Source organism: Otolemur garnettii, unplaced genomic scaffold, assembly GCF_000181295.1.
Source record: "Otolemur garnettii isolate 467f Iridium unplaced genomic scaffold, OtoGar3 scaffold00021, whole genome shotgun sequence".
Taxonomy (NCBI): domain Eukaryota; kingdom Metazoa; phylum Chordata; class Mammalia; order Primates; family Galagidae; genus Otolemur; species Otolemur garnettii.
Window position 1 is genome coordinate 18,203,225 of NW_003852416.1, and position 11,475 is coordinate 18,214,699.

General features: G+C 54.6%; 1 protein-coding gene across 1 annotated transcript; it reads right to left on the reverse strand.

The window, feature by feature from the left end:
• Window positions 1-28: 28 nt before the first annotated feature.
• On the reverse strand, window positions 29-8,343 carry NFKB2 (nuclear factor kappa B subunit 2). The gene is made up of 23 exons (XM_003787224.3): window positions 8,208-8,343; window positions 6,866-6,953; window positions 6,516-6,597; window positions 6,363-6,403; window positions 6,023-6,121; window positions 5,792-5,943; window positions 5,429-5,535; window positions 5,181-5,339; window positions 4,779-4,883; window positions 4,206-4,291; window positions 3,989-4,127; window positions 3,650-3,775; window positions 3,341-3,520; window positions 3,121-3,262; window positions 2,639-2,753; window positions 2,334-2,547; window positions 2,022-2,191; window positions 1,791-1,893; window positions 1,247-1,398; window positions 1,039-1,108; window positions 639-811; window positions 397-508; window positions 29-297 (listed from the first exon to the last, which is right to left on the reverse strand). The coding sequence occupies exons 2-23, from the start codon at window positions 6,884-6,886 to the stop codon at window positions 176-178; spliced, it is 2,670 nt and encodes an 889-aa protein (XP_003787272.1). The 5' UTR covers window positions 6,887-6,953; window positions 8,208-8,343; the 3' UTR covers window positions 29-175.
• Between the last annotated feature and the right edge of the window lie 3,132 nt (window positions 8,344-11,475).

Below are 11,475 nucleotides of genomic sequence, written 5' to 3' on the forward strand. Positions count from 1 at the left end.
GGGACAAGAATCACATGAGGGACTGCCGTAAGTTGGGAAGGGAGGGTCCCCTTCCCATGAGAATCCTTTATTTGCCCCAACTGAGGGGTGGGCATGGGGTGTTAAATAAGATTTGGGAGAGGTAGGGGTGCTATACAGAGAAGTCCAGAATGGGGGCTGGTGGTTGGGTGACAGATCAGTGCACCTGAGGCTGGGGGTGCCCATGGCAGAGCCCTCCTGGTGGCTCAGGGGGTGAACCCAACTTCTCTGCCTCCTGTTCCACTGACTGGCTCCCATAAGCACTGTCTTCCTTCACCTCTGCGGGGGCAATGAAGCACAAGGGAAAGGAAGAGGAGGTCAAGGCCTTAGGGCTTCCACCCTCCAGCCCAGATCCCTCTTCCAGGGAGATCCCTTTACCTGTGCTGGGCAGCTTATCTCGTGTCTCCGGGCCCCTCAGCAGCCTCACTCCCTCCTCTAGGCCCATGTCAGACAGGGCCTCCAGCAGACCTGCCAGGTCCCCACCAGCCAGCTGAGGAGAAGGAATAAGTCTGAGGTGTGAATTAGGGTTTGGGGTTGGGAGCCTTGGGGCCAAGGGTGCATCAAGCTCTGAGACTGGGGAAAGGAATCCAGGACCTAGGGCAGGGCACCGGCTAACCCACCTCGTAACTGCGCAGAAGACTGCCACTGGGTGAGGTTGTCTTTCGGTATGTGTCCACAAGACTGCGCAGACCCAGCCGCTCTGCTAGCTCCGCCCAGCTTCCCTGGGCTTCTGGCCCGTCTAGCAGTTGCTCCAGGTTCTGCAGGGCGGTATCACCAAGTGACAGCCCTGGCCCTGAGAGGACACACATATAGACATGTCAGATACCTCCAGAGTTGGGTGAAGACATGGCAACTTGGACATTGCCTTTCTCCCAGGTGATATGAAAGAGAAGGCAGACAGGGCTACAGGGGGCCTAGGACATTGTAGATAAAGGGAGACATCCTGTAGGGGCACTGACAAAGGAGGAGAGACCTAGGTGAGGAGGGCCTGGGGCCTGGGAGTATATGATGACATCTCACCTGCTGGGCTGGGCGGGGTCAAAGGAGGCACCAGGGTATTCTGTGCAGCATTGAGAAGCAAGGTCTTCACCTAGGAAGATGGCCTCACCTTTACTACCTCCTAGCCTTCCTCAAGCCTAGGGATCCTTCACTCCACATACTGAGGACCCCACCCCTGTGCCCATGACATGCCCTGTTCCTTGGTGCTTCTAGTCCTAGATGGCCTCACCTTGGTGCTGCGAGTGAGGTCAAGAGGTGTGTGGCCCCGGAAGCTGCTTCGAGGGTCTTTCTCAGGCCCCTCACAGTCCGAGTCGCTATCAGAGGTAGGGGGCGAGGGCAAGGGGCACAGGGGCTCCTCATTCTCTGCATGGATATCAGCACCTTTGGGAGGGAGGCAGTCATCAAGAGATACAATGAGGATTGAAAAGCGGGGGACGCCTGTGGCTCAAGCCGCTAAGGCGCCAGCCATATACACCTAAGGTGGTGGGTTCGAATCCCCAGCCCGGCCCGCCAAACAACAATGATGGCTGCAACCAAAAAATGGCCGGGCGTTGTGGCGGGCGCCTGTGGCCCCAGCTATTTGGGAGGTGGAGGCAGGAGATTCGCTTGAGCCTAGGAGTTGGAGGTTGCTGTGAGCTGTGATGCCATGGCACTCTACCCAGGGGGATAGCTTGAGGCTCCGTCTCAAAAAAAAAAAAAAAAAAGAAAAAGAAAAGCGGGGGACCCAAGTGATACCCCTTTACCTCCTCCCTGCCCCTAAGGGTGAAACGGACCAGCCTTTAGAAGGAGGCGGGTGAGGGTTGGAGATCCTAGCCCAGCTGCCAGATGTAGGGGCGTGTTTCCTGCAAAGGTGCGAGCATTCACATTGGCCCGGAGCTGTGGGGTGAAAAGGAGTGGTTGACCACAGCACACTCCACTTGGTCACTTCCTCCCATATACCTTTTCACCACCCTCGGTCCCTCCACAACCCTCGGCCCCACCCGTTCCACAATCCTCAGTCCCACCTTGGTGACCAGATGGGTGACCAACCCCAGCTCCTCCATCTCTGTGGCTAGATGCAAGGCTGTTCGGCCCCCTTGCCGCTCTGCAGCCTCCACTTCAGCCCCACTGTCCACCAGCAGATCCAGACACTCAGGACTTCGAGCACAGACTGCCAGATGTATTGGGTACAGTCCTAGGGAGGCAGCATGGTCAGCCTGTAGCTATAGCCCCTGACCACTCAACCTAAACATCTCATGTCCACTCTAGACATTCACCAGATATTCTCCTTGGTCCTCATCCCTGTCCTGTTAGTCCAGATGAGAGAAGGAACTCACCCTGAAAGTCTGGCATGTATAACAGCTGGGGCACAGTGGGAGCTCCACTCCGCAGCAGCACACGCAGCAGGTTGGGGGCATCAGCACCTGCCCGCAGTGCCAGGTGCATGGCTGAGTCTCCATGCCGATCCAGCAGCGCCGGGTCTGCACCCACCTGCAGCAGGAAGCTCACCACCCTTGTCTGCCCGGTGATCACTGCCAGGTGCAGGGGCGTCTATGGACAAAGCAGGGTGAGCCAGGCCTGCCCATGATTTAGACCCATCTGCCTCCCAATCCCTGCCTCTCACTAGTGGGTGCTCCCTTACCTGATGCAGGTGGTTGGTGAGGTTGACGATGCCAAGGTGCTGGGCATGGTAGATGACATGAGCTATCTGCTCAATGACACTGGTCTGCTCATGGATGATGGCCAGGTGCAGGGGCCTGGGGGTTGGGGAGGGAGTCTGGCCTAGCAAGCCCAGCCACTCAGAGCATCCTCTGCCCTGAAAAGCCCACTGTTTCCATAATCTCCCTTGCTGAGGCCTGTTGCACCCAGAACTTCTCCAAGGGCATCCCTTGCTGTACTTGAACTTAATCTTTCCCAGCACATTTTGAAGTAGATAAGTACTATTATTGTGCCCCTTTCACAGTCCACAAAACTGGTTTGAATAGACTACCTTGAGCAGGACTAGTTAACAGCGATGCCGTACCTGAAGCGCGGTCTGGGTTAGAGTTAGGGCCCTTTCCTGCCCCGACCCCATGACCTCCCATCCCAGACCCAGTCCTCCCTCTCTCCCTCCCGCCGGCCTACGTGTCTCCGTTCTCGTCCTGCGCGGTCAGCAGGTGGCGCTGTCCTGCCAGCAGCGCGCGCGCGTCCGCCGTGACTCCGTAGTCCAGCAGGGCTCGGGCACTGCGCCGCGCCAGGCCGAACAGGCGCGCGTTGTACTCCCGGGCTATGGGTGACAGGGGTCGTGGGTAAGGGCTAGGTCCTCACCTCAGCGTCTCGACCGCCTAGATGCCGGAAGCCGTACCTTGCTGCAGTATCTCCGGGGCCTGAGGTTCCTCTGCTGCTTCCTCCGCGTTGTCCAAGCTGGGTGCTGAGGCCGCCATCTGTGCCCCGCCCCCGCCACCCGGGTAGCAGCCCATGGGGGCCGCACCTGACTGATAGGGGCTGTAGGCCAAGGAGGAGGGGAAAAAGCCGAGGCTGCTACCTGTGGGTACAAGCAGGGCTGTGGGGAGGAGGCACTAGGCAGGACCCCTCCCAGGTTTCTTCTTCCATGGCTTCTTTCCCTTTACCCCTTCCCCCTCCACCGCCCTTCCCACCAGCAGCAGCCACTCACCTCCTCCAGCTCCTCCATAACCCCCAGCCGAGCCCCCGGAGCCTCCACCCATGTGGGAGCCACCCCCAAAGGGCTGAGAGAAGGTGGGCAAGGCCTTCCTCCGCTTCCGCTGCACCTCCTCCTTGTCTGGGGACAGAGGGAAATGGGATATTAAAACCCCAATTCATGGGTTATGCCTTTCCCCCAAAGCCCTCAGGCTGGTTCCTGGCAAACACAGCTTGGGACCCGCCCCACTCTTGACTTGGCTCTTGGGTCCCCTGATTGAGTTCCTGGGATCCTCCAGCTCAGCCCTGCCAACCCTCTACTGCCAGCCCCCTGGGATCCTCAGCCCAGCCCCACCTTCCACCAGAGGGTAATAGGTGAACTGTTTGGAGTCAGACACATCCCCTCCACGCTTTCGTTTCAGTTGCAGGAACACAGTTACAGGCCGCTCAATCTTCATCTTGTGATAGGGTGGTGTCCGGAACACGATGGCATACTGGTGGGGGGGGACACAGGGAGTCTGTGAACCCTTTGCCTAATTCAGCTCCCAGCCCAGGCCCTGGCCCCTTGGTACCTGTTTATGAACATCTGTAGGAGAAAAGTCTCCAAAGGCCTGCCATCCATTCTCATCATCCTCATAGAACCGAACCTCAATATCATCTACAGAGAAAACTGAAGCTTGGCCACAGGTCCTTATGTAATCTCTAGGACTATCTATCCTGGAGGTACCCTGGCCCTCAATATTTTTTTTTTTAAGACAAGAGTCTCACAATGTCACCTGGATAGAGTGCTGTGCTGTCATAGCTCACAGCAACCTCAGCCTCAGCCTCCCACATAGCTGGAACTACAGACAGGCACTTGCCACAAAGCCTGGCTAGTTTTTCTATTTTTTTTTTTTTTTTTAGTAGAGACTGTGTCTCACTCTTGCTTAGGCTGGTCTCAAACTCCTAAGCTCAAGCAATCCACCTGCCCTGCCCTCCCAGAGTGCTAGGATTAATCTTTTTTTTTTTTTTGCCAGGGCTGGGTTTGAACCCACCACCTCTGGCATATGGGGCTGGCGCCCTACCCTTTTGAGCCACAGGTGCCACCTGCTAGGATTAATCTTATACCCAATCTCCTTAGTTCCCAGCCTGGGCTTCAGCCTCACCTTTCTGGACCTTGTCACAGAGTAGATAAACTTCATCTCCACCCCTCACAGAGCCCGCTGTTTTGTCCATTCGAGAAATCTTCAGATTTGAGGCCCCAGGAGACTCTATGGGGATGGGATATAGATTAGTTGAAATGATTTAATAGCCATGGTCACATTTATGGAGCCAGGTGCTTTGTATTTATCATCTCAGCAACCACAGGGAGTGTAGGAACTACCAGCATCCTCACCAAAGACACAAGGAATACTCAAGATTTGAAAAGACTTGCTCAAGATCACTCAACTCACATGTGGCAGGGTCTGGGTCAAAAGCCCAGGGCTATCTGACTCTACAACTTGAGGATACCTCTTATACTCCCTCTGGTGCCTACGTCTGGCACCCTAGGGAGTCAGGATACTCACTGCTGTCATGGATGGGCTGGGAGATAACTGGCTTCAGGGGCAGGGAGAAGGAGCCATCACTAGCTCGAAGGAAGGCAGAGAAGCGCAGTCGCACAATACTCAGATCCATCACCTTCTTCAGCTCCTTGGCTTCCTGTTCCAGTTCCCGCCGTTCGGCCTCTGGGCAATGGACACATGCATGACCCCTCGGCTCCTCCTTCCTTTTGTTTCTTCCATGAGCACCTATCCCGACTCCCTTTGCCCTATACCTGTGAGCCCGTGGGGCCTGGAGCGAAGCCGTTGCCTTTGAAGTTTTTGTATCATAATCTCCATCATGTTCTTCTTGGTCACATGCAAAACGCCCAGGTTGTTAAATCTGGGGACAAGACAGAGAGTCAGAGGCTTTTGCCCATGTAGACCTTTCCTTCTGAGGCACCTTCCTCATTGCCAGGGCTCAGCTCAGCCCTACTTCCTCAAGGAAGCTATTCTAGTTTTTTCTTGGGCCCTTGGGTTTGGGGCCCAACTTGTCTTTCCCTTCGGTCAGATTCTAAGCTCACAGAGGTGGGCTGGGCCCTGGGACTGCAGATAATGAAGGGTCATACCAGTGGGGGCAGGGGATATGGGACACCTACTGGGCAGTCATGTCCTTGGGCCCCACAGACACGGCGCAGACCCCCAGCTCAGAGCACTGCTTGCCCACCAGGCTGTGAGCATGAGCACGAGGCGGGTCACTGTGCGTTACCAGGTCCACCTCGATTTTGGCTGGTCCCTCGTAGTTACAGATCTGAGAGGGGCAGGAGCTGTCAGTAATGCCCTTAGAAACACTGTCCACTAGCCCACCCTCCAGCAGCATCCTGGCTCACCTTGACAGTGGGATAGGTTTTCCGGCCTTTCTCACTGGAGGCACCTGGCAGTCCTCCATGGGAGGGGCCTTCACAGCCATATCGAAATCGGAAGCCTCGCTGAAGGTCCAAAGGCAAAGTGACACTGCGATCAGGAGAGACCACCCTGGCCAGCCACATGCCCAGCCAGCAGTGACAATGACTGATAGTGTCTGCCCTGAACTAGAACTACAGCCAACCATCCAACCCACTGTGGCCTCCTCAGACAGTGACTCTCTCCCCACCATGTTCAGCCAGCTACAACCACTCCACTTGCCTCTAAAGCTGAAGCCATGCCACACTGTCCCTTTTGCTCACTCACCTGCTTAGGCTGTTCCACAATCACCAGGTAAGGGCCATCAGCTGCGGACAGAGAAGCCTTGCTGAACCAGAGTCTCCAATCCCACCCCTCAGGTGGAGTGCACACCACAGGCTTTCCCTCCTGCTCCAAGAGAAGGGAGGTCAGGGGACTTACCTGTTTCTGAGGCAGGCTCCTTGGGCTCCACAATGGAGGTGTTGAATTTGAAATCATCGTATTCAATGATGCCATCCAGACCCTGGTTTAGGGACAGGCTGTTGGTGGCAGCAGATTCTGAGCCACTCCCAGAACCCCACCTCCCATCTCTAGGCCCTCCGTAGTCACTCCCCTTCCTCCCCAGCCCCCTGAGAAAGCTCCCTGTGGAAGCAGAGTTTGCAGACAGATGGACAGGCAGGCTGAGATAATCTGAAGGCACACATTATCACAGGGAGCTGAGAGACTACAGCAGACAGACAGACAAGGGGACAGACAGCCGGACAGTTTCAGGGCCAGGCGTCCCGACTCACTGGGTCGTAGCAACTCTCCATGTCTCTGGGTTAGGCCCGGCTCTGGTGGCTCCCGCCGGGTGCTGGTCCCAGAGTTTTAGGTGCCTGCCTAAGGAGAGGGGGAGTAGAAGGGAGAGGGGAGTCCGATTAAAATAGGGGTGGGCGGGAGATGGGGGCCAGATTTGGGGGGGGGGGGTCCGATCTCCTCCGGCCGCCCGTCCGGGTGTGGCGGGTGAGATCCGGTGGACGGCTAGATCCGGAGTTGGGTCGGCCGGAGGAAGGGGCAGGAAAGTTAGAGCAGCTTAGGAAAGTCCCGAAAATACCAGGGGGAGGCGGGGCAGGAGAGGCGGGCCTGGAAATGACGCCTTGGCCCCGCCCCCGCAGCGGGAGGTGCTGGAGGCCCACTCCAGCCTCCGGGGCCCCTGCAGCTTCTCAGTGGGCCGAGGGGCGAGGAGAGCCAGAGAGGCCCCTTGGAAGCAAGGCACTCTTCTCCCTTCGGGGCAAGGGATGGGAAGGCCCTTCACGGCTGGAGGAGGCTCTCAGTGCAGGGCCTGCTCTGCCTCCGCCCGCCTCCCCTCCTTCGGCCTGGAGCAACCTTGGGATTTTTCTGCCGAGAGGGAGGCCACGGCTGATTCACCACCGGGGGTTTTGGGGGGACATTCCTGCTGTCTGCAGGCCTCCTCTTCGAATGGGCCCGTAGGCGGGGGCTCTTCCCAGTTAGGGGGCCCAAAGTTTTGCCCCTAAAATATGATTCTGGGGCCGCAGGGTGAGAGAGGAAAAGTGTCTCTTTCTTGGGATAGGCTCTTCTTTTTCCCCTCCCCAAAACATCTCAGCAGCGGTTGATCCCCACAGCGTACCTGCTCTGGGGTCCAGGCAACCGGCAGACCCCTGCATGCTCCCACCCCAGTCTCACAGCTGTGTGTAATACACGTGTGTTTCCATCACAGCTCTGCAAGTGTGTTTCAGCTTTAGAGTTGGGTGCATGTTCTGTGTCCTGTGGCATCAACATGAGTGTGCAAGTGAGCATGCCTGTAAACAGGTGAGTCCCCCAGCTTCTCAATGTGGGTACATATCTGCATGCCTTGATGTGTAAGGGCACGAGTGAGCACGTCTGCGTGTGCATGTGAGTCCGACTGCACGGACGCTGCCGTGCGCACGCCCGCATAGGTGCAAGTGTATGATCCGGCTCGCCTTGTCTTTGTATAGGGATGTTGACGTGTACCTGTGAGCCCTGTTTGTTGTGTGCGCCCTCCCTGGGTATGTGTATCCGCTGCTCTCCAGCCCCGGGGCTCGGTCAGTTAAAGGCCCTCTTCCCGCCCTTCTCGTGTCCCGGCCACTCAGGTGTCTGAATCCAGCCACTCACCGTGGCGGCGGCTCTGATTCCAGTTTCTCCCCGCGTCCGACCCGCCTGGGATAGGTCAAGACACCTTTCTAGCCACACTGGCTGCAGCCGGGAAAGCCCCTTTCCGGCCCCCCGGAGGGGGGAATTCCCGTGACGTTTCCAGGCGTCACGCCCATGCCCTTTTACATTGGCTGAAAGTTTAACTCCGGACTAGAGCAGCCAACCCAGAGCAACTCAGTCACGCCCCTTAGAGAGGAAGGGTTAGCGCTGGGCGGGGAGTTGGGGAAGATTGTCTACCCGTCGCCTGCCCTGGCCTGGGGATTAGCCCCAGGAAGTACCCACTGATCAGGCCCCTCCCCGGCCGAGGGCCTAGGTTGCAGTCTCTTCACCTCCTCAGGCGTGCCCCAGACGACTAGGAGCTTCCGCCGCACCTAACGCTTGGCTATCTCTGAAGCTGGGGAACCCCAGGGGGAAGCCGGCCGGCCACAGCTCTCCAGTCCCCGGCCCGGAACCGGACCCGGCTGCCGGGAAGAGTTAGCAGTAGAGTAGGGAAGTTGATCTCGCAGTGGGCCCCGGGGCGCCACCTGGTGGCCTCCCTGGAGCCGCACGGAGACACCGACGTGACACGGCCCCGGCCCCAACCCCTTCACCCCCATTGCTCGGTCTCTCTCGCAGTCTCTTTGGCTCTGAAAAGAAACAGTCTGGATTTAATCTGTGTAAATGAAAGTTTCTCAGCGGGCCAGGTTTCCAGGCTGATCTGAGTTCAGGAACTCAACGCAGGAGAAGGGAAATTTTATCTGGGAAAGTTAGGCCTCGTTCATACGTCACTGAGATCTGGAGTATTGGAATTGAAAATACGTTTAAATCTAAATAGTTAAAACTTACCGCAATGTAGGAAGTTGCATCTTCTACACTTACTACTTCCACTGGAACTTCTAGAGGTAGCAAGATCAGGGCAGGAATTCACCAAGATCATCAGGCTCAGCACCTGTGGCTCAAGTGGCTAAGACGCCAGCCACATACACCTAAGGTGGCTGGTTCGAATCCAGCCCGAGCCCGCCAAACAACAATGATGGCTGCAACCAAAAAATAGCTGGGCGTTGTGGTGGGCGCCTGGGAGGCGGAGGCATGAGACTCGCTTGAGCCCAGGAGTTGGAGGTTGCTGTGAGCTGTGATGTCACGACACTCCTACCCAAGGGGATAGCTTGAGGCTCTGTCTCAAAAAAAAAAAAAAAAAAAACATCATCGTGGCTGGGCTTCTCTGGTTAGTAGCGTTTCTCTTTAGGAGGTGCTAAGAGAAATATCCATTCCTGGAATGGTGCTCTTCTTACGCTTGTAGAATACAGGTTGTTTCTGCTCAGTGCCTGTTGCTCAGTGAGTAGGGCACCGGCCACATACATCAAAGGTGGTAGGTTTGAGCCTGGCCCGGGTCTGCCTACAATGATGACAACTGCAACCAAATCGTAGCTGGGCATTGTGGCAGGCGCCAGCTATTCGGGAGGCTGAGGCAAGAGAATCAATCACTTATGAGCTGTCATGCCAGAAAACTCTACCAAGGCGACATAGTGAGGCTGAGACTATGTCTCCAAACAAACAAACAAACAAACAAGAAAACACCAGAGGCTGCTTCAGGCTTCTCCTGCAACTTGCCTCTGACCCTGATGGAATTACAGGCCTGTACTAGCACTAAGTAAAGGGAGGCTCTTGATGTTAACTCTCTGTTTCCAATTACTTGCCTCATATCTTCATCATGCCTGCAAATATGATGTCAGGGGTAATAGGTTAGGGTGTTTTATTTATTTATTTATTTGAGACAGAGTCTCACTTTGTCACCCCTGGTAGAGTGCTCTGGCATCACAGCTCACAACAACCTCTAACTCTTGGCTCAAGCAATTCTCTTGCCTCAGCCTCCCAGGTAGCTGGGACTTGATGTCTGCCACAAGACCTAGCTATTTTTAGGAATGGGGTCTTGCCCTAGATGGTCTCAAGCTCAGGTGACCTACCCATCTTCGCCTCCCATGGTGCTGGGATTACAGGAGGCCTAGGTTGGGGTACCTTAGTAGAAGTTCTTCTTCTTCCTCCCTCCTAACAACCTAGTAAACAGTAACCTAGTATTACTGTTACTTCACTAATGAAAAAAAATTAAAGCTCAGAGAGGTGAAGTAACCACCAAACACACAACTAGAAAGAGAGAAAGGCAGGATTCATACTTAGTCTGGCGACTCCAGGATGAAGCCTTTTTCCGTAAATTTGTATAAAACAAAGTGGGCCTCTTCACCTTACTCTGAGCCTCTCATGCAAATATAAGATGTTGCCAGGTGATTTGGTGAAATCCAGGTATATTGTCTACAACAGTTGCCTGGTAAATCACATGCTTAACCCCTAAGTTAAAATGGAACACAGTGGGCGGCACCTGTGGCTCAGTGAGTAGGGTGGCGGCCCCATATACTGAGGGTAGAAGGTTTGAGCCCGGCTCTGGCAAAACTGCAACAAAAAATAGCTGGGTATTGTGGTGGGCGCCTGTAGTCCCAGCTAGGGAGGCTGAGGCAAGAGAATCAGTTAAGCCCGGGAGTTGGAGGTTGCTGTGAGCTGTGATATCACAGAACTCTACAGAGGGCTAGAAGTGAAACTCTGTCTCTACCAAAAAAAAAAAAAAAAAAAAAAAGGAAGAAGGTTAGTTTGGTACATTTTAACTTAGTGAACCTGTACTGGTTGCCATGTACTATGACTATCCTTTTATTTTATTTTATTTTTTTATTTTTTATTTTTTAGAGACAGAGTTTTGCTTTGTTACCCTCTGTAGAGTGCTGTAGCATCACAGTTCACAACAATCTCAAATCTTGGGCTTAGGTGATTCTCTTGCCTCGGCCTCCTGAGTAGCTGGGACTACAGGCACCCACCACAACACCTGGCTATTTTTTTTGTTGCAGTTTGGCCAGGACCAGTTGGAACCTACCACCCTTGGTATATGGAGCCAGTGCTCTACTCACTGAGCCACAGGCGCTGCCCATAACTATCCTTTTAAAATGATCATGAATGACAATCAAAATTGGGATGAATTTCTTTCAGTTTCCTCAAAATTGCTAAAAGTATCCCTAGGCATTGGGTGTATTTTAGTTACAAAAGTCTGCACTGCAATTTATCTGAAATTAAAAAAATTATTATAGAAAATTTCAAACATATGAACAGTGGAGAGAATAGTACAATGAACCCCCATGCCCTCATCTGTCACCTTCAACAATTTGCCATGCATGTTAGCCTGGAGATCTTAACTAACTCCAAATAATTT

What these genes read in the sequence shown, in the direction of transcription:
- NFKB2 (XM_003787224.3), bottom strand. Translation starts at nt 6,886, where the DNA reads ATGGAGAGTTGCTACGACCCA. An exon ending in CCAGCCCATCCATGACAGCA is followed by an intron (nt 4,884 to 5,180) that starts GTGAGTATCCTG and finishes CCATCCCCATAG; the next exon opens with AGTCTCCTGGGGCCTCAAAT. An exon ending in TCACCAACCACCTGCATCAG is followed by an intron (nt 2,548 to 2,638) that starts GTAAGGGAGCAC and finishes CTTTGTCCATAG; the next exon opens with ACGCCCCTGCACCTGGCAGT.